This window comes from Podarcis liolepis (genome assembly GCF_965112155.1).
Source record: "Podarcis liolepis genome assembly, chromosome: 9".
NCBI classification, from domain to species: Eukaryota; Metazoa; Chordata; class Lepidosauria; order Squamata; family Lacertidae; genus Podarcis; species Podarcis liolepis.
The window spans coordinates 9,835,657-9,862,658 of NC_139564.1; the positions used below are offsets into that span (position 1 = coordinate 9,835,657).

Below are 27,002 nucleotides of genomic sequence, written 5' to 3' on the forward strand. Positions count from 1 at the left end.
TGTCAAAGTGCAAGTAGATAAATAGGTACCGCTCTGGCAGGAAGGTAAACAGTGTTTCCGTGCGCTGCTCTGGTTCACCAGAAGCGGCTTGGTCATGACCCGGAAGCTGTATGCCAGCTCCCTCGGCCAGTAAAGCGAGATGAGCACCGCAACCCCAAAGTTGTCCACGACTGGACCTAACGGTCAGGGGTCCCTTTACCTTTGCCTAATGTCATACAAGTATAGTTATGCTCATGTAACAGGTCTTTCCCCATCCTGTCCTCTCCAATCATGCACTCTGAGTCTTTTCTGGATGGTCCCACAAACCTACAGAGAAAATTTTGAGGGTGTGGAGGGCAGGGGGCTGCAAAGGAGAGAAGTGGAGAGCTCCATTGCACAACTTAAAATATTCTGTGCGGTTGAAAGAGCAGCGATGGATTGAGCAAAACAGGGTTTCTAGATGAGCTGGGAAGTAAGCACAGAGTATATTTAACTGCCACTATATAGACGAGTGCTGCTTGGACCTAATCCCCTCCTCTCTGCAGTCGATGGGATTTAAATGATTTAACATGAAGTGAATGGTGACCTCAGTGTCCGTTCTCTTTGGCTGACTGTCATAAATAGCCATAGCTTCCTACAATGAAACATGACCTATTAGGGTAGGTCAGATGAGTGTCTTTGCTCAGTTTTATCACTTTCTCTGTTTGAGGAAGAATGGGTTTCCATCCTGATGCAAATAAGGTTGTCATGGACATAAGGATGATAATAATAAGGAAAATAAAAACAACGAGGAAACTTCAGTATATCAGCACATACTACCCCACCCTCTAGCCTCCGGTGGACAAAAAAGCAAAACAAACCAAGAGAGTGATACAGCTCTCCAATTTTTCGGTATTTATTTTCTGAACAGAATGGCATTTCAAAACAAAGCCTTGAGGATTGTCAAACTTGTAGGAAGCATAGCAAACTAATGAATGCAAGCCAGTCAGCTGTCATGGAAAAGACAAAGGTCTTTTCATCTACCTCAAGATGCCACTAAATAATGTATTATTCCCTTGCTGCACTTAGATTGACTTCCCTCTCTCTCTCTCTCTCTCTCTCTCCCCCCCCCCCTCTCTATATATAAGCACACACATATCACCTGAATCTGTCTGGTGTGAGACAGAATTTGAAGGATCAGCATGATCAAATCAACACCCTCATCCACCCACCCCATCAAAATGATTTCTTTGTCAACTTTATGAGATTAACAAAACCATTTTGCAGTACTTCAGCTCACCAGAACCTTGCTGTGTGTGTGTGTGTGTGTGTGTGTGTGTGTGTGTGTGTGTGTGTGTGTTGGGATGGATGGGAGGAATTGGTGTTGAACTTGGGATAGGATTCCTCAGACCTCTGGGGTGGAGGGCTCCAAGTTGTCAAATGCTGGTGTAACATACAACAAAAACCTACAACTGATTACGCACACATAAACAAAACAGGCCAATTGAACGTTTCCATCATTTGGTAAACCTTGTTTATCTTCACCTAAGCTTTGTTCTTGCTCCTTGTCTTAGTTAGGGATGAATTTTTCTAAAGCGATTGATAATTAAGAAGTTTGAATGAAAGCAAGAGTATGAGGGAAGGGCAGCAGTGGGGAATGAATTTAGACCTGCAACACCACTTGCATTTGACCTCCTTATGTGAAAGATAGAGGAAAAACTCTAGAAATTAAGAGCTTTATTCTCCAACAGAAAAAGGGCAGGCAGGCTTGCTTTGGCCTATTGAAAAGCTGAAAGAATTCTGCAGGATCTCTTGGGCAAAGTGATAAACCACCAAGTCAGGAGTCTCCAACTCAACACTGGCAATAAGACGATAGCCTCTTAAAACAGCCCGTGCTTTAAAAATGGCAACTGCTCCCGTTTTCCCTTCATCTTAAAGTGCTCATCTCCTCCTGAGCATCACATTCTTTCCCGGTACATCTTTGCAAGGAAATGATGATCAGGAATTCCAGGCTTACCTGCTCTTTGTCAGGTTTGTCAGAGATGTCGTTCAAACTAGAGGAAGTCAGGTTTCTGTGCGTCATGGCTGGGCTGCCTGCAAGAACAAGACCAAGGTCTGTTAAAACACCGTTTGCTAAGGGACACACAGAGACTCGGGCCACAGCAATACCCGAGCAAGGCAGTTTGCCAGTTACATGAAGGGTGGTTGAAAGCTCAATATAAGACGGCTGCTATCTGCTAAAGCAAGTACCAACACCAAGCAATGGCAGAATACATGTATATATGGCAGTCTCTTTTATCCTCAACAATTTCATTTGGAGAAATTCTTGATTCTCCCCACTTAACTCAATAGGAGACTTCACTAACATGCAAAAGGTTATGTTTTCAGAGGCCTTGATCAGAAAACTTTGAACTTTTATGTACATCTAAACCAAAAGTTGACAGAAAGAAGGGGTGAAAGATTTGCTCACTCTACTAACTGAAAATGATGCAAGAAGCAGCATGTTGACTGAGCTACAGATTTAGGATCAACATGAGGGTAAAACAAAAACATCCTGATTTGGTTAGCTGATAATCCCATGGAGGTTCCCTTCATCTTCAGCTTGTTTTTGCCTCTGAGTCACATAAAGAACATGCAAAATAAATAAGAGGGTAAAATCAATTACAGAGCTTGTGCATGTAGTGCTTCCATGTTGGGTTGAGATATGGTCCAAACCTCTATTCAGGCACGACTTGATAGAATTAACAAGTCACTAGGCAACATCCTTAATCACTGCATTAGTGAGGGAAGTTGAATTGTAACTCTCCATATGTGATAAACCTTCACCACCACTGCAAGGAAATTATCAGGTCATGTACACAAGGAGGCCTGGTGAGTTCAATTCAGTAGCATCATGGAAATCAGGTCCTACACCCCAACTTTGCAGCTGTCCTGCACTGAACCGACCTAGATACAACATCAAACAGATGGTTTGGGGCCAGGCTACAGCCAAGGGCAGTTCTACCTGAACATCTAGTTCTGGGTCCTTGAGGTCAGCGAGTTTAGAGAGCAGTGGACTTAAGACTGGCTTGTAGCAACCATGTGGTATGGCTCTGTTGACCAAACTAAACTAGAAGGATGGTTTTGGAGTACTTAGTCTGCCTGCCAGTCACAGGGCATGTTGTTGCATTCCCCTTTCCTTGAAGTCTGCAGTAGCAGAAGCATCTTAGCTCATAGAGTTTCTGGTTCAAGGATAGGGTCAGTTTTCCCCAGGCAAAGATGTATTTTGGAGCTTTAATTCCTTGGAAGCCCACCATTTTTGCATGTCGTCGTCATCTCCAGATTGATCCCCCGACACACAACCACACCCCCTTCATGCACACCGTTTCCCTGGAAAGTGCAACTCCCTTCCCGCCATCCACTTACTTAGCCATCCCACGCTGGGGCTGCGCTGCACCCGGATTTCATCATCCAACGTGCGGGTTGCTAGGCAGGGCACAGAGCTCTCAAGCGGGCTGCGGGCTTTAGAGTCGCAAGCAGGAGGAAGAGCACGCATTCGAGAGCAGCAGCAAGGAGGAAGAGGAGGAGGAGGAGGAAGACAGCAGAGTTAAGGCAGAGGAGAAAGAGAAAGGCCAAAGCAACTGCAGAAGCAAGAGAGTTAAGACAGAAAAGCATTCAGACACTCGTGTTAACACAACACAGAGAGCTACGCACATCCGCAGGTCAATTAGAGACCGTTCCAACACCATGTTTTGCCATGCACTTGTAGAAAACGTGGCACTGAGTGCATTTTCAGTGTTTTGTAATATTTGCCCTTTTGCAACCCTCAAACGTGAAGGATGCCTGTATATACAGATATTAAATATTCAAAATAAAAGGAGAAAGAGGAAATGGCAAGGTGCAAACACATAATCGCCACAACTTAGTCAGATTCAATCCAGGAAACTAGTTCAATTGGGTGGCTCATTCATACAAATATTCCTGCCCCCTCACTAATGAAGATCTGGAAGCTAACCTCTGGGAATGAGCCCTAGGCTGAAAAATATTACCTCTGAGTGACAGTACTGTATTTTATCCTAGCAGTCAAACAGACACATGCTGGCTGGGGTTGATGTGAGTTGATACCTGAGCACTCCAGGTTAAATGCTCACTTATGGCAGCATCTGTTTGTAGAGATGTAAGGACATTAAGCAAGATCACTCACTTGAAGCTGAAATAGTCGTTTGTGGGAGAAATAGTGTTTTTCCATGACATCGGAAGTGAATGTCTATGTAAGTTTTGCTGTCCAAGTGTAAATACTCCTAGTTTGCCCAATGATGAATGTATTACCTGGGCTGCAATGTCCTATTTTGCCACCAATGGATTCAAGTTACAAGAAAGGAGATTCCGACTAAACATCAGGAGGAACTTCCTGACAGTAAGAGATGTTTGACAGTGGAATGGGCTCCCTTAGGGGGCTGTGGACTCTCCTTCCTTGGAGGTTTCTAAGCAGAGGTTGGATGACCAGCCATCTGTCGTGGATGCTTTAGCTGACATTCTTGGACTATATGACCCTTGGGGTCCCTCCAACTCTAGTATTCTGTGAATGGGATTCCTTCTGAACACCTACGTCCAATGAATAGGTTGTCGGATGCTTCTGTGGCTTAACGCTTTGTAAATAACCACAGCAAATTCTGCAACCAAAGGTCATAACAGGTGGCCAAATCTTTTGCTGTCACTGGATTCTAACCCGCATCCTGACAACGGTACCCAGAAAACATCTGAAGAATTTAGAAAGAAAGCGGTTTCTTTAGCTGTTACTCACAGCCAACATGCACAACAATGGGGGGGGGGAGAATGTATTCCATTTTGTAACACTTCAAATAACGTGCCAATGATCTGCATCACCTGGAGAAACGTCTCTTCTTTCGCACACCCTTCCCCTTCTGTTCCTCTTTCTACTCTCATTATTTCTAAACTCTGCTGATGCATTATTCAGCTATTTAGAATAACCTGAATGACACTTAAAGGAATAAAACCCCATTGTTCTGTCCAACAACACGCCTTATTGTCAACTGCTGCCTCAATGCATTTTTAACAACTTTCAGCTTGAATAAGTAATTGTGATGAATAAATGATAAATTATATGTTTCCAAACTATTGTTTTATCCTAAAGGGTAGCAGTGAGATCAAAAATAATTTCTAGCATGGCTACTAGCTCAACTTTTAAGGCATTTCTCTTTGAATCAGTATTTGGGAGGAAAGTCCTTAGGTCAATAGCTCAAGCTGTTGGCTTCTGACTGAACTACACCAACCCAAAGCCCTGCTCTGTTCACCTGCCATACCATAGCCCAGTGTTTCTCAAACTTGAGTCTCCAGGTGTTGTTGAACTATAGCTCCCATCATCCCTTACCATCGATCCTGCCAGCCAGGGATGATGGGAGTTGTCACCCAACAAGAGCTGGAGATCCAGGTTTGAGAAACACTGCCATGGCCAATACAGAAGACCCATAGGGCTAGTCATGTCCCAAAGGACTATGATGCCTGAGTCCACAGTAACTTACTAGTTCTGTTCCCAGACCCTCAGATTCTTGGTTCAAGGCCCACCAGAGTCTCAGCAAGCCTTTTCTGAATTATCTCAGCCTCTCCTTGCTAGCAGCTGTTCTACCAGTGCTACTGAGCATGCCCACGTAATTCAATGAGCCGGTTCACATGTAACACTAAACCATGGTTTAGCTGCACTGTTGTGCACAAGCTAGAACCAGCCTGAGCAAAGTCTTGAGCTTCTGAACTCCCCTCTCTTCCTCCTCTGCAGCCAGAATTTGGTTTCACTAATCCTGGGTTGTTGTTACATACAAAATAAGAAACTGAAGGGTTGTTGGAATCAGCAAAACACAGGTATTGTAGTCCGTTTGTTTACTAGAGTTTGTTTTAAACCTCAGTCTCTGGTTCATACAGAACAAGCAGCCAACATTCTTCTAAGCATCAGAAGATTCTCCTACTGGTCATTCCACACAAGAGGAGCTTGTTGCCATATTTCAAACAGTGAAAGGTTTCAGGTAGGTAGCCGTGTTGGTCTGCCATAGTCAAAATAAAAAAAATTCCTTCCAGTAGCAACTTAAAGACCAACTAAGTTAGTTCTTGGCATGCACACAAAAGCTCATACCAAGAACTAACTTAGTTGGTCTTTAAGGTGCTACTGGAAGGAATTTTTTTATAGTGAAAAGTTTGTTGCTCAGAATCGCAGAGAAAAATGCCATTTTTGAGCCAAAACGGGCTGCCAAACGTCTGGGTTTTCCCAGACATTTTACCGATTTCCACCCAGACACTGTAAGAGACAGCAGCATTCTGGATATGTTTGGGAAATTCCAGACGTATGGCAACCCTAGGTTTATTCTAGCTTGTGCATGTAATGCTAAACCATGGTGAGAACCAGCCCAATGAAAGTCCCACTTGAGTAAAAATATCCTTAAACCAAAATCTAAATGCTCATTCAAGCAGTTCTTTAAATCTTCTCCCTCACCAAATCGCCTGCTACGTCAAATCCCTCGCTCCCCTCCCATCTTGTTCATCTGTTTACAGCACCGAGTTTATTGTTTGCACTATAGCAAACAAAAGCACCAAGGAAAAGATCTGCAGGAAATATGGAGCATGCAGAAATATGCAGTATATGCAAAGCAGCCTGGAACCAAACACAAGGATTGGCAAAGAGCAGCATTTGGAGATGGAGCCAGTTCTCAAACATTTGCATTGAAATACTTTCTTAACAAATAAAATATTCTAGAGTCTATGGGGTCTAAAGGACAAAGAGATGGGGTTTGGGATGTGTGGAATGCGGAATCCAGCTTCTGCTATGGACTCGCTGCGGCAAGCAACTTTCTCCCAGACCTCAGCTTCCCATCAGTGAAGTGGGAACAACTTAGAGAATGCATTCCTCCACATGAATCTGCCAATGACATAATTCGCACGTCACGCTAAGCCAAACTATAGCTTAGCATAACTGCACTAAGAGAGGAAACTACGAACACTGCATTCCTCTCCCAGTCCTGCTGCCGCCACGGTACCTGGAGCTAAGCTTAACATGTTGTCTGGACCCAGGCTCATGGTTTGTCTCACTTTAGATAAACCATCAGTTATTTAATTTCCCATCTTTCCCTATTAGGGCTGCTCTGGATAGCATTGCAGCAAGTTGGCTTCTGAAACAGTTGAATGTAGGACTCTATGAACACAACCCTTGCTAAAGATGCTACTAATTTACATTAATAAGAAAAAAAATTAGCAGAAGCACTTATCATTAGACAGAGTACCCAAACACGAGATAGGTGAAACCACCTCTAGAGACGAAAAGTACACAGTGCTAGCCACATAATTCAATGAAAGCCCCACTTCCTTGGACATAAGATTTACAGTCAGAATCAATTATTGGTTGCAGATTTAAACAGCATAGCTTTAGCAACAGATTTACTACAAATCACTGCATGCCAACAAATTTATAGAATATTCTAAATCAACATATATGGAATGAACCACATGGAATTCCCCCCCCCCCAAAACATGAGCAAGTCATCATGCAATTCAGGGTTATCTACACTGGGGAGTGAGGATTGCAAGTTGTTCCCTTTGGAGGGCTGGCTTTCAATGGAAAATTTTGATCAAATGTTGTGTTTTACATGAGTGTTTCATTTATTCATTTTATTGATCTATGTTTATTGATCATGCACATTAATGGAGATGTACACATGAATAAAAATGAATGAATAAAACCAAGCACTCATGATGGGCCAGGAATTTAATAAACAGTATACTGTATAAAGAATTCAAAAGTTTTGTTCTAGGTTGTTGAACAAGATTGAGAGATGATGTACTCATGGAAGGTTGACTATCCATTTTACCAATTACACGATTATTTGTTTTTCTCTGATTTGCTACTTTAAATTATTCTTATTGGATACTTGGTAACATGCATATGATTTTAGGTTTGAGCCCAACCTTTTGCTTCACCCTTGTGTCATCTGTTGGGGTATGTAATTCCTTGTTGCTCAGTCTACTGTGGAAGGCCACAGGTTTAATTGCAGGGGGGTTTTCTGTGTGCCTTCCCTTTACGTGCAAAGCAGGTGTCTGCTCCACACCTGTACGCATGCTCTTGGTAACACATTGCTGCAATGCACTTCAGAGTGTTCCAAACCTTTCACATGCATAATCTTGTGATCCTTGCATCGACTCTGCAAGAACAGACTTCTAAATGAGTCTGCAAAAATGAGTGGAAGGGCTGAGAGCTCTCTCCCTCCTGAATGAGCTTGCTGCATTTCTTTGCTAGAGAGAAACCTCTCTCTTCAGCAGCTCATAAATAAGCCCTACTGGGCTCAGTGGGTGCCTACTCTCCAGGAAAGTGTCACAGGATTGTGCCCCTAAGGCACTTAATATCCACTAGAAAATGAATGGTAGGGCACGGACTTAAAAGCCACCTTGCCTTCCGAAGTCTGCATCTTAAAAAGTCTCGGATCATGCTATGGTTCAACAAGCCAGGTCAACTGAAGCCCAACAGCCAATCTGCACATTCGCAGCAATCATATTATGCGGCCATGTTAGGTCTACCCCACTAAAGTCTGCAGATGGGGAGTTCAATAGTAAAATACTCAATAATCCCATGCATTGTAATTTCCCCGTAGAAAAGTAGAATATAAGAGCAGACTATTTTGGAAGATTTCTCCCCAGCATGCTCATTATTATTTTTACATGCAATTCATTATTTTCTGTTCTTTGCATGGAGAGCTCTTGCGCCACTTGCAGTGTTAGAATTTAAGAAGGTTCACAACTGGCTCTGGCTTCTGCAGAGTGCATCACACTGAAGCCAGAAATCCCTGTCTCCACTCTCTCTAAATCAGCCTTCCTCAACCTGGTGCCTTCCAGATGTTTTGGAGTACAATTCCCATCATCTGGCTCCGCTGGTACATCTGTGCTGGTAGGAAATATTGTCCAAATCATCTGGATGGAGGAACCAGACTGAAGAAGGCTGCTTTGTATACTTACCAAGAGGAATTTCCCCAACAGATAAAACATTTTGCTTATCACAGCCTTGAGCCAAGTACTTTTTATTAAAAAGAAGCAACTTACCACCTGCATTCCAAGAAGGAGCGCTTCTTGGAATAATAAAGTGTGGAGGGGGGGGTGAATATTCACATGTTGCAAGTTTTGTTGAGATCATATGAGAATCCATGATTCTTGGCCTTAGTGGTTCTCTCCCTCTTTTCTTCAATCAGATTATTTTTCCCTCGCATGTTGAGAAGCAAGAAAAGTCCCCTCTCATCCCAGCAGGGATGCACGGCCTTAAGCAATGCTGATCCCCACAATAGACAACATCACTCAATCATGAGATTTCAGATAACAGTGTTAACTAGGTTCCCATACACCTCCATTGTCATATGTCTCGGTTCTCAAACGCTGAAAACCCGGAAGTAAATGCTTCCGTTTTCGAATGTTTTTCAGAACCCGAACATGCGACACAACTTCCACTGAGTGCAAGAAGCTCTTGCAACCAATGGGAAGCAGTGTCTCGGTTTTTGAATGTTTTGGAAGCCAAACGGGCTTCCGGAACACATCGTGTTTGAGAACCAAGGTACCCCTGTAGTAATATAGCTGATGATTGCTCTGTTCACCTTTTTTGCGTTTCTGAAGTTTCTCAACTCAACACTATTGAACTATTGAACTTTTATCCTTGAGGACTAGAGAGGATCCCTCTCTTTCTAGTTAATGCACTTGTTTCCCAGAATTCTAACAAAAGCCTCTGGAGCTGGGGGGTTGGGGTGGGACCTGTCCTCTGGATATTGCTGGACTACAACCCCCATCATCCCTGAACATGGACCATGCTGGTGGGGATGATGGGCGCTGGAGTCCTACAATATCCAGAGGACTATGGGTGAGTCACCCCTGCTCACAGAGGACTATTACACAGCCCATCTGCTATTTTGCACACCAACACTCAAAATGACTTCAGGACAATTTTCACCCGCCATTACAGTCTAACACATTCTAGATAGCTCAATGTGTCATAGGCTGCATTCATGTGGCAGTTCATTCCCATTTTCCTGACGTTTCCCTAACTGCTAATTTCCACCTTCTATTTCAGCTTTCACATGACATAAAAGCCACTCCCGGGAATATAGTGGGACATAGTGCAAGGTTAGCATTCAATTCCACATTGTTTGCAAACAGATTTTTTTCCCCTGGAAGCCAGTAACATGGAAATGAGTGCCAAGCTTGTGTTCCATTTCTGGAAGTTGATTTTACACCACATGAACGTTCCAATATAATGAGATAAATTAAATGTCAGGGAAACGGGATGAGCTGCTGTGTGGATGCAGCCCGATTCTATTCCGGAGGACACATCGTTGTTTGTGTTGTGCGTTTCGTGCATGTGCCACGCCAGGTGCTTTACTGAAGTGACTAACTAAAGCAGACTAACAAAAACGAAGCGCACCCATGTCTCTTCTCAGTTAGCCCACGGAGATATGGTTAGAGCGATGCGCCACAGCATTAAGAAGCCTTCAGAGCCCATAACTGATACATCCGTCAGTATGGTCTGCTACTCTACTTGTGGGGTTAGATGCGTTGCCATGAGATGGTGATGGAGTTAGTTGGGAGCAGGGTTTCGGTGGGTCTCTACGGGAAGGCCAAAGCCCACTGGCTTCTGCATTACCATTATCTGGGTTGGTAAACATCCTACTTGCACTGGAGACAGTCTTCCCGATGTCGGCCAAGGAGCGCAGGTTGGATTTTTTGGTCTGGTGGCGATGCTTCCTGAGCAGGGTGTAAGTGACCTTGTCCTTCATTTCTTGCTTCAACAGGCCTGTCTCGATCTGGTTGTCAACAACCATCTCTGCAAAGACGAGGATTTGGGGAGAGGGGGAGGCAGGGAGAGGAGAAAAGGAGTAAATCAATGTAAACAAAAATAAAAATGGTTTCAGAGTAGGCTGGTATGTGTAAGTTCACATATGCAAAGGGCTGGGCAGTATCTGGTTTTCAACATCACGATATACCACCAGCGAAACACTGCGATATACTGATATATCACGATGTCTGAAATAAGGGTGGCGCTTTATAGAAGCACTGGCTGGCTTTAGGGGGTTTTTTTGCATCACTCACATACACACATACACATCATGATGTGCGATATATTGCCAGGTCAAAAATTATGAAACTGGTATCATGATATGGACTTCAAACCAGTTTTGGACAATGGATTGATATATTGCCCAACCCTCTACACCAATCTTTCTCAACATGTGGGTCCCCAGATGTTGTTGAACTACAACTCCCATCACCCCCAGCTAGCAAGGCCAGAGCTCAGGGATGATGGGAGTTGTAGTCCAACAACATCTGGGGACCCACAGGTTGAGAACCGCTGCTCTACACTGATGTGTTTTAATCCTTAAACAACAACAACAAAGAAACTACCAAGAGGTATACATAGAATCATAGAATCATAGAGTTGGAAGAGACCACAAGGGCCATCGAGTCCAACCCCCTGCCAAGCAGGAAACACCATCAGAGCACTCCTGTCATATGGTTGTCAAGCCTCTGCTTAAAGACCTCCAAAGTAGGAGACTCCACCACACTCCTTGGCAGCAAATTCCACTGTCGAACAGCTCTTACTGTCAGGAAGTTCTTCCTAATGTTTAGGTGGAATCTTCTTTCTTGTAGTTTGGATCCATTGCTCCGTGTCCGCTTCTCTGGAACAGCAGAAAACAACCTTTCTCCCTCCTCTATGTGACATCCTTTTATATATTTGAACAAAGTGGGAGTTAGGAGTCCCACAACATCTAGGGAACTACAGATCCCCCACTCCTATCTTGTAGACTATCCAAGATACTGAACGAGATGAACAGGCACACTATCAAGACAGCTGAGACCCTGGCAACTTTTGGGTCATCCTCTCCTTGAACTGTTTCCATCCCAGTAGGCAATTAACTTGCACCTAAAAGAACTGGTACCCAAGTTTGCTTGTTTCCTCCTTCCTCAAAATCCATTTTCCTTTTGAGTTCTGTCTTTTTAGATTGTAAGTCTGACAGTAGAGGCCATATTGTTTTTATTGATCTGCAACCCACCCCAGGAAGCTTGGTCACTGTTGCTGTTTTGCTGAAAAGCAGTGTAAAATAAACACATGCCCAGATCCAACATCCCATTCAACGGACCAGGTTGGTTCTTTTGATGTAGAACAGTCCAGAGTACTGCATTTGAAAGCACCTACCTACTACCTGAGGGAGCGATGAGGCCTCCAGATCCAACATGATCGACCCTTTCTCTATACACGTCCTCAACTCAAACAAGCTGTGAAGGGACAACGTGGCAACATGTGGTTTGCTCCATCTCTCTCCACCCTGTTCCACTTTCTCCTCAAACTTTATCCACCTGCAAGAGAGAGAGAGAGTGTGTTGAGAGAGACTTTGTAAGGATGAACTTACAAAGAAGCGCTGCTATGTGAGCTTTCAAGAACAAGCATCTACATCATCAGATATTTCATTAAGAAAGTCGTGCCACAACAAATCCATTAGTCTCAAAAGTATTGCAAAGTTCTTTCCCTCCTCTTTTTACATGTTATGGCTTATTTATATACCGATTTTTGGCCTGATGGCCTTTAAAATACCAAATAAAATATGCATAACATCAATTTAAAATGATATAAATTAGCATTTAATTAAAACAAACAAACAAACATACAACTGGGTATGTGTTAGGAGCAGCAGTCAGCTCCAAGGCAAAGAAACAGAAAAATCATCCATCAGAACAATACTATCTCTCATCTTCCCACTGGATTAAAGTTGGTTTTGCATATTGGTTATAAACCAACCCCTGCGGAAATACAGTTGGATTTGCACACAAAACATAAGCATTGCAGGGGGATGGACTAGATGGGCCTCAGGGTTCCTTCCAATTCTATGATATAGGGAAAGGCAGTTTCAGAAAGGCAGAGTATCCACTAGAAACATGTCTCTATGCCTCCCGCTGTTTATTATTTGCTACGCATGAGCCACAAATATCTCTGCAACTGTAGAGCCCAAATGGATTCCAGGGAGCATCTTTTCCGATTCCAGCTGTGCTTTTCGTGACTGCTTCTTCGGTCTCAAATGAACAGTGGTCTTTATTCATTCAAAAGAGAAACCACTCAGTTCAATTTCACCTCCATACCAGAGATGTTTATCGTTTAAATCAGTGGTCCCCAAACATTTTTGGGCCACCACCCACTCCATCCTCAATGCCCCCTACCCTTATAAAAAGAATTATTCAGAATAGCAGTTTGCATGACACACTAAGGAAGATGATAACACAATAAAATTCAAAACAATAAGAATTGATGAAATGATCCAATGATACCAGCTTTTCAAAGTCTGTTTACATCTCCAGCCACGCCACCACCACTGCCCCCTAGCCCTTTAGTGCCCCCCAACCTAATTCCACTGCCTACTTTGGGAACCACTATTTTAAATCAACTACAATCATCTAGGATCTCAGCTTGCAACTTTGGCCCTAGCAGATCTTGACATCTCATGGTTGCTGAGAGCTTAAACCACAAGTCCCAGTTTGGTTAAGTTGGCTAAGTTCATTGCAGTAGCAGTAGTAGTAGTTTGGTAGTTTGGATTTGATATCCCACTTTATCACTACCCTAAGGAGTCTCAAAGTGGCTAACAATCTCCTTTCCCTTCCTCTCCCACAACAAACACTCTGTGAGGTGAGTGGGGCTGAGAGACTTCAAAGAAGTGTGACTAGCCCAAGGTCACCCAGCAGCTGCATGTGGAGGAGCAGAGACGCGAACCCAGTTCACCAGATTACGGGTCCACCACTCTTAACCACTACACCACAATAGGCTGGAATCAAATCAGCTGTGAGATCCTCTACAGCAGGGGTCACTTTTTCCATAGTCCTGATAAGCCATGATTTGGGCTTACCGTTCATGCAAACCAGGTCATTGCCCCAACTGAGACATCACACCCAACCAAGGTTTGCAAGTAAGCATACTTTGAGAAAGCAGCTGGTGGTTTGAGCTTCCAAATGTATGTGTCAAGCCAAGGTTTAGTTGTTTGTCTGCTTCCCTTTCCCAGCACTCCAATCCGTAACAGCCCCCGAAGTAGAGCAATGGCAGTAACCAAGACATGAATTTAGACAACACACAAAACCACTGTGAGCATAAACCAGCAACTATGGCTTCAAAGGGAGGAAATTTTGTTATTTTTGTTGATTATTGTAAAAGTAACACAATATTTTTGAATGCACAGTATAGTTTTTCCATAATTTAGATCAATAATTTAAAGAAACATTTTTTTAAAAAAGTATGAAGGAATTCATGTTAGCTAACTCATTTACAGTGGTACCTCAGGTTAAGTACTTAATTCGTTCCGGAGGTCTGTTCTTAACCTGAAACTGTTCCTAACCTGAAGCACCACTTTAGTTAATGGGGCCTCCTGCTGCTACCGTGCCACCAGAGCACGATTTCTGTTCTCATCCTGAAGCAAAGTTCTTAACCAGAGGTACTATTTCTGGGTTAGCGGAGTCTGTAACCTAAAGCGTATGTAACCTGAGGTACCATTGTATGGGCTTTTTGTTTTGTATTTTTTTGGTGATTTGACTACCAGTATATTATGGAGGGAAAATAAAATAAGGCCTGATAAATAATAAACAGAATTTTTTTAATTATGGTTTGCCAGCCAACTGCAAATCGTGGTTTGTCTATTCAGATCTTCAAGACAAAGTAAAGTTTATTTAATTGTGGTTTGACACAATGTCTCAAGGGAGCCCCGTGCAACCCGTTCTTTCCAGTTCCTGCATGATCTCCCTTCAAAACAGTGTTGATTTAATGCGAAATCCAGCAGCTGCTCAACCTGCCATCATTACGGTGGTGGAGATTTAATTATGCACCTGCTGCGCCTCTCTCCCACACACAGCTATTAAAAGCTAAAGAAGCTACCCTACAGGTCAGGAGTTTACAACCCTTGCCTGTGCTTATGAAACAGCCCTTAGGTGTGGAAAAATGTTTCTACACCAGACGGCATTTGCCCTTTGTCCTAATCTACAGCTAAAAGAAGATAAAGACAAGACTTTGCTTCCCCACCCCCCACCCCACCACGGTTTGTCCGGACAAATTTTCCCAGTCAATCATTTTTCACAGCAGAAAAATAAGGAAAAATAAGGAAACAGCAGAAACGTTCATTTCGGTCCTTTTTGTTGGCAATCTTCTTTTTCATTTAATTTAGCATGTTGTCCAAACCAGAAGTCGTGGTTAAGATCATAGTTTAATGACCATGAGCTGTAGACAAGAACAAAACTTAGCAGAACAAACTCACAGTTATTCTGGAGAGGCCTTAACCACAAGACCAGTGTGTTAAGTCAAACCATGGTGCAGTGTAGCAAAAAGGACTGGAGAGGAATCTCTCTGAGAACCAGCATGTTCACACAGTCTCACCAAACCAAAGTTTGGTTTACAGTGCACAAACCAGTTCCCTGGGGGAATTTTATGGGCTTCAAGGCAGACAATACAGGGCTCAAAACCTGTATTGTGCCACAGATGGTGGAGAAAAATGTATTTTACTCGGAAGATGCCTGTAAAACTAAATTTAAATTTTACTCGGAAGATGCCTGTAAAACTAAATTTAAAGCCTTAAAACTCAAGCCTAATCTTGGTCTCAGAAACAGGGGCAGACCATGACAGTTGATTTTAAAAACATAAATCTCTGATCCAAACATTTCTGTAAAAATTGCAGGTGTGTCGCTGACACAGGTTCACATCTAGCACCTTTTCTGTACAGTGGTACCTCGGGTTACAGACACTCCAGGTTACAGACTCCACTAACCCAGAAATAGTACAGTGGTACCTCGGGTTAAGAACTTAATTTGTTCTGGAGGTCTGTTCTTAACCTGAAACTGTTCTTAACCTGAGGTACCACTTTAGCTAATGGGGCCTCCCGCTGCTGCCGCACGATTTCTGTTCTCATCCTGAAGCAAAGTTCTTAACCCGAGGTACTATTTCTGGGTTAGCGGAGTCTGTAACCTGAAGCGTCTGTAACCCGAGGTACCACTGTACCTCGGGTTAAGAACTTTGCTTCAGGATGAGAACAGAAATCGCATGACGACGGCGCAGCAGCAATGAGAGGCCCCATAAGCTAAAGTGGTACCTCAGGTTAAGAACACTTTCAGGTTAAGAAAGGACCTCCAGAACGAATTAAGTAACTAGAGGTACCACTGTACTTCTGTCACACAGAAATATAGTGCTCACCCCTTTACGGAGGTAAAATACAATTTCTCTGCATAACGTAGCAACGGCTAGAGCCCTGCTAGAGCAAGTCAGAGGTCGCCTAGTTCAGCATCCCATTCTCAAAATTGCCAACCAGATTCCTGTGGAAGCCTGAAAGGAGGACATAATGGCAATCACCCTCTCCTGCTCTTGAGCCCCAGCACTTGTTATTTAGAGACATGGTGACTGCATTGCTGGAGGTGTAAGATAGCAGCCACTCGGAGCCTCCATATTCCATAAATTTGTCTAATCCTATTCTAAAGCCATCCAAGTTGGTGACCATCAGTACATTTTGTGGCAGTGGATTGTAGTAAGAATACCAGATGTTTCTTTCATCATAAGCCAAAAGCTTTTTACTCCTCTGGCTACTGAAACCTTTTCAGCAGCTGTACAGAAACATTTGGAAATCATTCTCGAACAGGAGCCCTCTCTAAGTGGAAACTATCAGGCGTGCCATGATTAGTCTTTGGCCACCCTAACTCTTGTTCACAAAATCTTTAGTCTGGCAAACTTTTGTTGTTTCCAAATTACATCTCATGTAGCTTGTTTCAAATCCACAACAGTTCAGCTCACACCATATAATTAGTTTCAGTATCGTTTTAAAAGTTGTAGTATATTAAGAATTCCTAATTCTGTTTGTTTTGCGTAATACAGTAGTACATCGGGTTAAGAACTTAATTCGTTCTGAAGGTCCGTTCTTAACCTGAAACTGCTCTTAACCTGAGGTACCATTTTAGCTAATGGGGCCTCCCACTGCCACCGCACGATTTCTGTTTTCATCCTGAGGTAAAGTTCTTAACCTGAGGTACTATTTCTGGGTTAGCGGAGTCTGTAACGTGAAGCGTCTGCAACCTGAGGTACCACTGCAATGGGTATGATTATGTTTGTTGTTAGATGGCTAGATTAGGATTAAAAGGAAGTGTTCTCCCTAAAACATTTTCTCTTAAAAGTATCCATTTTGGGGAGGGTACAAAATCCAGATCTGTTTAGCTTTGGATACCCTAAGGGATGGCCTTGGGAAACTGAATTCACTTTATTTCTTATGAAATTTTGCATTGCAAGACCAATCACAATTGTGTGTGGGAACTTGGGAGAAGAGAGGCATTCACTCAGTTTTAAAATAGGTAGATAAACAAGACAGGACTAATTTTTTAATTGGTGTGCTTCTGAGTGAGGAATAAGGAATCAGAGTGGTAGCTTCATTTATTCAGCTGTAAGTTCAATACCTGAAAAGTCACCTGTATGAATCTTGCATCTCCCTGCCTCCTCTTTCCTCCCCACTTTTCCGTATACCAATATGTGAATCCAATGTATGATGCTTCATTCTTCTTTAAAGGAACTGTATACAACATGCTCTTTATGAGTACCCTTTGCTTTTTCTGTACTTAACAATATTTTGTTGTCTTTTTCAAAAGCTGCCCTTTTATATATGGTTTTTTTAAAAAAAGGTGTTTCAATACTGGTATTTTCTCTTTAAATTTATTTTAAAAGATTATTTACAAAAAAAACAGCATCTATATGAAGTTTTTGATAATCAACCCAGTGATTTAATTGATCTAAGGGTCTCTCCTCTTTCACCTCTGAATCAGCTGTGAGGAATTTATAAGTTTTCTCTTTCATTTTTTATTAACCTCATTAGTGTTGTTATTTGAATTTGCATAGTGCCCTTCATCCAAAGATCCCAGGGCAGTTCATAACAGAAAAACACAAAATGAGAATACAAAATACACAATAAAAACAAAAACCAACCAATAACTCCCCTACAACAAACACATTTAAAAGGCCATTTTTATGCAACGTGCAAAACTGGCTAGTCTTTTGGGAAAGCTAGAGATGTGTAGGACAAGTGCATTTTTTTTTTGGGGGGGAGCAGATTATCTAATTTAAAGCAACCCAGAGGGAGCCAGTGTGGTGTAGTGGTTAAGAGCGGTAGTCCCGTAATCTGAGGAACCGGGTTCGCGTCTCCGCTCCTCCACATGCAGCTGCTGGATGATCTTGGGCTAGTCACACTTCTGTGAAGTCTCTCAGCCCCACTCACCTCACAGAGTGTTTGTTGTGGGAGAGGAAGGGAAAGGAGATTGTTAGCCACTTTGAGACTCCTTCGGGTAGTGATAAAGCGGGATATCAAATCCAAACTCTTCTTCTTCTTCTTCAGAGCAAAGTGCCTCTAAACCAGGCATAGCCAAACTCGGCCCTCCAGATGTTTTGGGACTACAACGCCCCATCATCCCTAGCTAACAGGACCAGTGGTCAGGGATGATGGGAGTAGTAGTCCCAAAACATCTGGAGGGCCGAGTTTGCCTATGCCTGCTCTAAACCTTACAGAAGCAAAAGTATGAGCTCCTCGTTTTATGATCACATCACGCAACATCAACATTTCCCTGCATGGAAAGTATGGCCACATACATTAATCTTCCAGTGTGCACTCATGTGGGAAACCTGTCTGAATCAGTTTTCCTAGAAAAGTGTATACTGGTGTAGAAAAAGGCACACACATTTTGCGACAGCCCCATGGCATGCGTTTGTTGTCAGAGGGTTAGATTTCGGGTTAGGATTGGTGTGTAAGACCAGTGTCCCACTCAGTAATCCTCATGCATGGAGCTTCCCTTGAGAAGTAGGAATCCCAGAGTTAGGGAGAACAAGGTGATATTCACAGGTAGGGATTAATATATCCAAACACAGTAAGAAGCTCTTAAGGCAGACGGTGGGGGGAAAGATTAGCAGAGCTCTGATAACAAGAGAAAACCGAAGAGCTAATATTTAAAAGTGTAGGGGGAGAGGTGGAGGGCCCTGGAAAACAATGACTCAGCACTCGAAGAGAAAAACAGAAGTCTAGATTTGGGGAAAGGGGTCAGTTATTGTAATGTCACAGCAGATTCTCGCTCAAGCAAACTCCATTGGAATTACGGCTAGGTTGATTATACGATGGTGACTTGATTAATTACTGTTGAATTGTGTCATCACTCCAGCACAATTTATCTGCATGCATTGCTCGTAAGTGACCAAAAATGTTTTTTATGAGTCTAATAAGAAACAAAGCACTGTGTGCATGCAAATTAAAACCCAACCTCAAAGGGTTTAATTCATGCTAATCCCAAAATGAAAATATCTAAATGTTTGAATGACCACATTTTGGGTGCTTTATTCTGTTACTTTAAAACGATTTCAGTCAGAAATTATTCAAGCCAAGGGATATAACAACAACAACAACAACAACACTTCATTTTGTATCACTTCAGCTACCTCAACCCTAAAAACAACCCTGTGAGGTAGGACAGTGCTACTGCCCCCATACTGCACAGGGGAAACTGAGGCTGAGAAATAGCACCTTGCCTAAAAAGAATCTTGCAAGTTAATGGTTGAGGTGAGACATCCTGGCTGAGATCCTATATAATAACCACTACACTAGATAGATAGATAGATAGATAGATAGATAGATAGATAGATAGATGATAGAGATAGAGATAGAGATAGAGATAGAGATAGAGATAGATAGATAGATAGATGATAGATAGATAGATAGATAGATAGATAGATAAACAGACAGACAGACAGATAGAGGAACTATATTTGACATTTGTTTTTTAAGCACAGATGGTTTTAATATGAATTAATGAATTAATATGAATTAATGATGTTATAACTCAATCACCTTTCTGACAAGTGCCCTGCAAAGATCACTGTGTATGTGTTGTTTGTGTGCTAATCTTCTGAATAAAGGATAGGAACATTAGGAAGCTGCTTTAGACCATTGGGTCTATCTAGCTCAGGCTTACATACACTGACTGGGGGTGACAATTCAGGATTCCGTGCAGATGTCTATCCCAACCCCACCTGGAGATTCCTATGACCTTTTGTTTGCAGGGCAGACACTCTGCCACTGAGCTACGACCCTTCCCCATAATTAAGGATAACATAGTACTCCATTCACCAGCAAATGATTGGGAAATTCCTCTGGTTCCTTTTTATTGGAAAAGCTTTCCAGAAACACTAGAGAATAATTAGGAGGAAAAGGACAGAGAAAGCTGACTTCTACTGAGTCGGACCATTGGTCCACACATTGCCTAAACTGGCTAGCAGAGGTCCTCCAGGATTCAGGCAGGGGTCTCTCTCCCAGTTGTACCTGGAGATGCTGTCAACTGAACCTCAGATAATAGAATCATAGAGTTGGCAGGGACAGAGTCCCAATGTGGGGATCAAACCCATAACCCTGAGATTAAGAGTCTCATGCTCTGGCAACAGAGCTATCCAGTTTAGGTCCCACCACTGAGCTACAGTCCTAATGATACTTGTGGAACCCCCCAAACTTCCAGAAGAAGGTGCTCCCCAAAATTAGCACATGGCTTGCCACAACTTCTTCCTCAAGGGGCTGTCCGCTTCCCCAAGAAAAGACAAAGTGATGCCAACTCACCTTGCGGTCTCCTTCCATTCCATCTCCTGCCCATCCACAGCCAGGAGCTCGTCCAGTTCCGTGAAGAGCTGGGGTGGCGCGGGGCTGTCATCGTCTTCGCCCAAAATGAAGCGGATGCGTTCGGCGGCGGGGGAGACTGCAGAGGTGAAAATACTGCGGTTAACGGACTGCAGGATGATCAGGGAGGTGCGGTTCCTCTCCCTTCCCTTCTCTCCACATCCATTTGGTTGCTTCTCCTCGTCGCCTGCTCCATCTGACATCTCAGCTCTGAGTGTGGGCTGTCGGCTCTTTTTTATTATTATTATTTGCTAGGTGCCTACTTCTCAAGTCTCTCTTTTCTTACAACTTACTTCTAAAAAAAAAAAACTTTCAAGCTGGGGGTAAAGTTCAAGAGGACGTGCGTCTTCTTCCCCCACTCCTCTAAGCTCTGTGTTCACAGCAGACCCACACAGCTCCTCGTCCAAAAAAACAGGAGAGAGCTTCCAGGCTCAGCACCAATTTGCTCTATGGTGCATGCCCAGGGACCTTTAGTACTCTGATCAGCCGAGGTCCTTTAAAGTCTTTTTCTTTATAGGCAGAGAACCAGTTCCAGCCAAAACTATTTGGGGGGCACCTCGTGAAGAGGAAGTGGCTTCCCACTGCCAACTCCCCCCCCCCCCCCCGGTTTGTACAAAGCTGGAACTTTCATTGGCTTGCGAGGCAACACTCATTACCAGCGTAAAAGGGAATATTTAACAAAATAGCCCAGCTCTTCTTTTGCATGGGAAGCTGTGTACTCTGGTCCATTTAGTCAAGTATCAAACACAGGGAGGAAAAGGGAAGGCACAAAGCAATCAACCCATCCACAGGTAAGACACAGTGTAGCTAAAAAGAACATTGCTTTTGGTCACATGTAGGTTACACCTGCTATACCATGCCATACCTAGAACATACCATCCCTAGGCTAGAACCATTAACACCTGCTGCTCTGTAATGTCTTGCTGTTTTAACATTTTGCTCAGGCATCTCCAACTGCAACTAACCATCAACCATCCAAGCAACTATGTTTAAAGGCATTTCCACATCAGCTAACACTCAGCAAGTGCCACTTCTTTAAGATGCTGCATTTGATGAAAACTACTGTTCAAAATTAGAGGGGGGAAAGACCACTATTAAGATGTTCTTTTTCATACCAGACCCAAAGGAACAACTGCATGCCTAATCTTGCAGCACTATTATTATTATTATTATTATTATTATTATTATTATTATTATTTCCATGTTGAGGAGTCAACTGCAATTTTAGGCGATTTCATTGACTGATTATGTTTACAGCTGTCAAATGCATACAGGAACCTGTAGCCCTCCAGACATTGCTGGTGGACTCCAGCTCCTATCAAACCCAGCCAGCACAGCCAACAATCATGGATGATGGGAGGTGTAATTCTGCAACTTCTGGAAGGCCATAGATTCCCCAACCAACCCTGCTCAAAAGTGAGTTGTTCTCATCTTCTTACTCCTTTGGGCTGCAAGGGTAAAATGTACCTCCCGTATTTTAACTCAGTAAGCAAAGTTCTGGGAATCCCTGGTTCTGAGTCTTTGGGCATCTGAGTCTTGATATATGTTTTATCTGGAAACAAGTCACTGGAAGTTACTTCTGCAGTCTCCTTAGGCTGTCAGCCTGAGCTTATCACACCTTGTGCCATTCTTTAGAGTTACGGGAAAACTCAGCAAAGCTTTGTCCCATGTCTTTTCTCCCTACATTGAAGGACTATAACCTGTTCTAATGAACAAAAGCCATGAGCCTAGGACAATTATGTCCCACCTTTCAACCTAAACTGCTTCCAAAACAGATAAAACTACAAGATCGGCATAGTGATACCATCCTTTGCTTTTAAGGATTTTATTTGGGTTCAACTTTCTTCTTTCACCAATATATTTTCATAGTTATGGTTCTTATTTTGATATACATGGCTTAGCTGTTGTTGTTTGAAGGTTAATTAAGCATTTTCAGGAGGTGTTGTTGCATTCTGCTTCTGTGTTTTTCTTTTCCTTTTTCCCTTGGATTATACTTGGTATTCTTTAGTTTCAGGACAATGTGCATTCATTATGGCTGGTTTGTGTACTTTTCGGTTAATTTGGACTGCTGTGTTACTGCAACATGTGGACGTTTTTTGGATTACTGAGTTAGTACAATATGTGGATATAATTTTAATTAGTTTCTTTTAAAAATAATGTAAAGGAGGAGAAAATAATTAAAATAACAGCTATGAAAACTCAATCAAGATACACTTCCTAGACTAAGAGTGGGTTGAGCAAATCAGGAGTTGCAACAATAGTATAAAGAATTCTTACTTAAAACAATAACAACAACAGCTTTTTAAAAACAATTTTCTCCCTGGTTTCCTGTTGCCACAAAAGTTTCCCATTGTGAGACAAACAAGACAAGCATTCTGTTTCTGTTTTTAAAACACAGAATAGGATCAAGATCCATTCTAACTGAAGGTGGGGGGAGGAGATGGGGGGGAGACAGGGATCATAAAAAAAACCTTTTAGTGAGAGGAGAGGTAGTTGTTTTGTAAACCTACCTGATGAATCAAAGCACAATACTGTATTAATTGCATGCATCCAAGCTAAAGAACTGAAAACTTTGCCAATATCTTCTGACTCAAGACAAATCCAATTAGTTCTTTCTAGCCTGGTGCTGATGTAACTGACAACTCGCTCAGCAGTCCATCTAAAATTCAAGGGTCCCCGTGTCTATTATTTACGTCTGCATTTTGCCTTGGTCACCAACTTAGATAGATAGATAGATAGATAGATAGATAGATAGACAGATAGAATTATTATTATTTTGCACCGGGGGTCATATTTTGAACAGAACAAAAATGTCAAAGAGCAAGCTATATTTGCTCCTTTCCCATGCAAACCAAGAGGGAAAAGTGTCCCTTCCACCAAAAGCAGGAGCAGCAACAAAACTTCAGCTAAAAGTTCTCGCCTTCTGCACCTCAGCTGCTGACCTCTGTTTTCTGATTCATACATGTGAGTAAGCAAGGGGGAGCAGAAGACATGAACTTGAGGAGGAATTCTGTCTGACATGGAATCCTGGATCCTGAGCTATCTCCAAACTCTTTTTATGCCTATTCTGTTCAGGATGCTGGTACTAATGTACGGAGCCATACACAGCTCAGGACCAGAATACCTAAAAGATTGTCTTGCCCCTTATATACCCGGCCAATCACTCCTGCTGATGACATCTCACCAGGAGGCCCTTTCTCTATGATGTAGGAAGCAAGGCTTTTTTCTGTGCCTATTGAAAACCTTCCATTTCCAACAAGCCTTGTTAGTAGATTTTTTTAATATCTCAATCTGTACCTATAACGGAGTTGAAAAACAGTTTTCAGTATATACACTTCAGAATGTTTTATAGGAAGCGATTCATAAATGAAATGAATAGTTAACTGTTGTCTACTCTCTCACAGCTCCCTATTTCGATTCAAGTTCTGTAAAATTAGACTTGTATTGCTTTTTGAAACAATACAAGTAGTGTATTGTTAGTGGAACGCCCTCCTGTCAGATGTCAAAGAGATAAATAACTATATAATCTTCCAAAGACATCTGAAGGCAGCCCTGTATCGGAAAGTTTTAATGTGTGATGGTCTGCTGTGTCTTTGTATTTTTGTTGGAAGCAGCCCAGAGTGGCTGGGGCAACCCAGTCAGATGGGCAGGGTACAAAAAATAAGGTAGTAGTAGTAAACAAAATATGCAGGGCCGATGTCACCTTTTGGCAGCTGGTGTGGAACGCTGACCATGCTGAGACTTTCTCAAAATGCTACCTGGTCATGTCAAGGCATTTGCAAAAGAGTTATTAGACCCACAGGAAATCTGGGAAGGAAAAGGATGGAGCAACTTGGATGGATCAAAACTCAGAATTCAACTCATTCAAATTGCACGAGGGTTGGGAAATATTCAAACTGCTTGACCGAACTGTTCCCTCTTTCCGTAGTTGAAATGTATCTCATTCCCATGGGACAGGGCCTCAACCCAGACACTTCCACATCAGTAAGAGAGTCGTGGACCCTCTTAAAAAATAGAGAGGCCCTCTCCCTCTAGCAGGAGGAAGAAGGGGCTGTGGTACCTCCATCTCCTTTTTCCAAGCAAGGTTGCTTACTCTGTTATCCAGCACGAACTCTTCCACACAGAAACTCCCTCACTTCTGCGGATCCTGCTTTCCGTGCAGAAAACCATTCCAAAATGCATTAGGAGGCACTGCAGGATGCCCCAAGAACATAGCACAGCCAATTTCACCAAGAAGCAAGACCTAGAACACACACCTCCCTGCTTCAGAAGTCTCCAGGTTATTTGTTTTCTATTCAAGGGCCTGCCAGCAAGCCTAGTCTCATCTCTGGCTCCCACCATGCGCTGACCAAGGTGCTGACTTTAGACTTGCACTACATGCATGGGCTATCATCCCATACCACTGGCCACGCAGGCTGGGGCTGATAGCATCCTATTGGCTATCCCTGCTTCACTCTGTTGCCTGCTTGCCCTTGTACCAAGCCTGGGCAAATGCATCTTCGCTGGGCACCAACCTTCCATACAGAGATTTATGCATAAGGCCTATGTGAGCATTTACACACACGTACAATTGCCACCATGCGAGAGGGAAATAGGAACCAGCTCATAGGCCCTGTCCCTCCTGCATGTCCACACTGCATTTCCTGCAACCTCCAACATCTCGGGGGGCTGAACGTCAGCAGCCAGGAGCCTCTTTTTCTCAGTAACACTCCCCATGTGTGGTTAGAAGATACGGATTCTGAATCTGTTTGACTTCAGCAGGCTCCATGCTACAGCTGTTCAGCCCCAAACACATGTGGCATGGTAGGAGCAGCAATGCAGGAGGGGGAAGGAGCAACAGGCTTCTCCCCACTTCAAGAGGAGGATAACAATTGAACAGGGCATTAGGGTCTGAGGAAACACAGAGTTCAGCTCATGCCAGTGGCCAATATTTATTTGAGCATAGGAGCCATGTATTTATTCCATAATGCTATTTAATATATACATATGAAGCTGTTGGGACAGGCCATCAGGAGACCTGAAGGACAATGTCTTGAGCATGCTGGTGACACCTAGCTCTTTTTCCCGGCCACATCTGAATCAGGAATGGATGTGCAGGTCTTGAGACAGTGTCTGGATGCAGCAAAGCAATACACTGCCAATTATCCCAGTAACGCTGTCCATATAATCAAAGATTCAAAAAAGCCTACCCAACAAAAACAAAAGTCTTCACTTAACTTCTGATAAGTATCAAAGCATGGGCTCAGGCATGCCTTCTTCACAGAGAATGAACAACACTTTTTTGCTCCTAGAGCACGAAAAGCCTTTGAATTCTGAACCAGCCTCTGAACCTCACACGATGTATGGGAGTCCTGAGGCAGGTGCTCAATTTGAGTAGCGTCTGAGTGCCATTCAGTCGCACGTAAGTGGCACATGTCCCTTCCTTCCCTATTCCCTTTCTAGCTTGCAGGTATCAGACTGCATGTTAGAATGCTACTTGCCTATCCCCCTCTGGGGAGAAAGCGTAGCAAAACCCCTTTCCTGCCATTGCCCTGCCCTGTGAAACGGCCCTCCCTCTGCTGTGCACATAGCATCAACTATTAGCTGCTCCAGATGCCGTGTGAGGGTGCATTTTCTTTGCCCAAGCTTCTCCTGACCCACAAGATTGGTTGGTGTTATTCCTGTTTGTGCCTGTGCATGTTCTTACAAGGGTCTTTCACTGCTTTTATTGCTTTTGTGTTATTTTTATATGCCAGTTAGGGATTTCTTTAAAAACACACACACATTAAGCACCTTAGAAATGCTTTTAAATAAATACATAAATAAATGAAAGCCTGCTGCCTGAAGGTGCACATCTCAGAAAAAACTATACCACATGCTACTGTGGTAAAACTGAATGCACCCAAGCCCAGACGTGGATACCATGTTAACACAGATTCCCCCTCCCTCTCTATTTAAGCCTCAGTTGTGCGTTTAAAACATGCACATTAAAAGTCCAAAATCCAAACGCGGAATTTGCTGGGTCATAAGGTCTGCCGCAGCTCAAACTTCACCGCACTGGTCTTTTTAGTGCCACTGTTGATTAATGGGCCGTTCACTGGTTATTTACATGCTCTCTTTAGCAAGAACAGCATATTTTCATGTTGGCCGCTGGAGGGAACAGGATGTGCTAAGAGCAAACACCACAAGTCCCAAGCCCAAGTTACAAGCTAGAGCTCCAATTAACCCGAAGTAATGAACTACCAACCTTTCCCTCTTCCTCTTTGACCTGCATGTGTTGCACACAGACTCCACCAGCCTAAACTCCCCCTCTACCACTTCAAATCATACTCAGCTAGCCACCAAAAGGTAGTAGCA

At 43.0% G+C, this 27,002-nt stretch overlaps 1 protein-coding gene and 1 long non-coding RNA gene across 12 annotated transcripts in view; one reads left to right on the forward strand and one right to left on the reverse strand.

Annotated features, from left to right (window-relative positions):
• The window catches only part of SLC4A4 (solute carrier family 4 member 4), a 197,194-nt gene that overhangs the window by 65,536 nt on the left and 104,656 nt on the right, over positions 1-27,002 (reverse strand). For 4 of the 11 annotated variants that reach the window (XM_083458605.1, XM_083458613.1, XM_083458609.1 and 1 more), the window contains 4 exons: positions 20,610-20,745; positions 12,164-12,324; positions 10,640-10,792; positions 1,976-2,052 (listed from right to left, as the gene is read on the reverse strand). In XM_083458605.1, the coding sequence (XP_083314731.1) occupies positions 1,976-2,052; positions 10,640-10,792; positions 12,164-12,324; positions 20,610-20,745 (527 nt within the window). Of the gene's footprint in view, positions 1-1,975; positions 2,053-3,363; positions 3,460-10,612; positions 10,793-12,163; positions 12,325-20,609; positions 20,746-27,002 lie in introns of all 11 variants that reach the window. The other 7 variants (XM_083458604.1, XM_083458612.1, XM_083458607.1 and 4 more) reach the window with 2 other exon arrangements.
• The window catches only part of LOC310686036, a 30,302-nt gene continuing 24,621 nt past the window's right edge, over positions 21,322-27,002 (forward strand). The window contains exon 1 of the long non-coding RNA XR_014515665.1: positions 21,322-21,457. This is a non-coding gene — a long non-coding RNA (uncharacterized lncRNA). The remainder of the gene's footprint in view (positions 21,458-27,002) is intronic.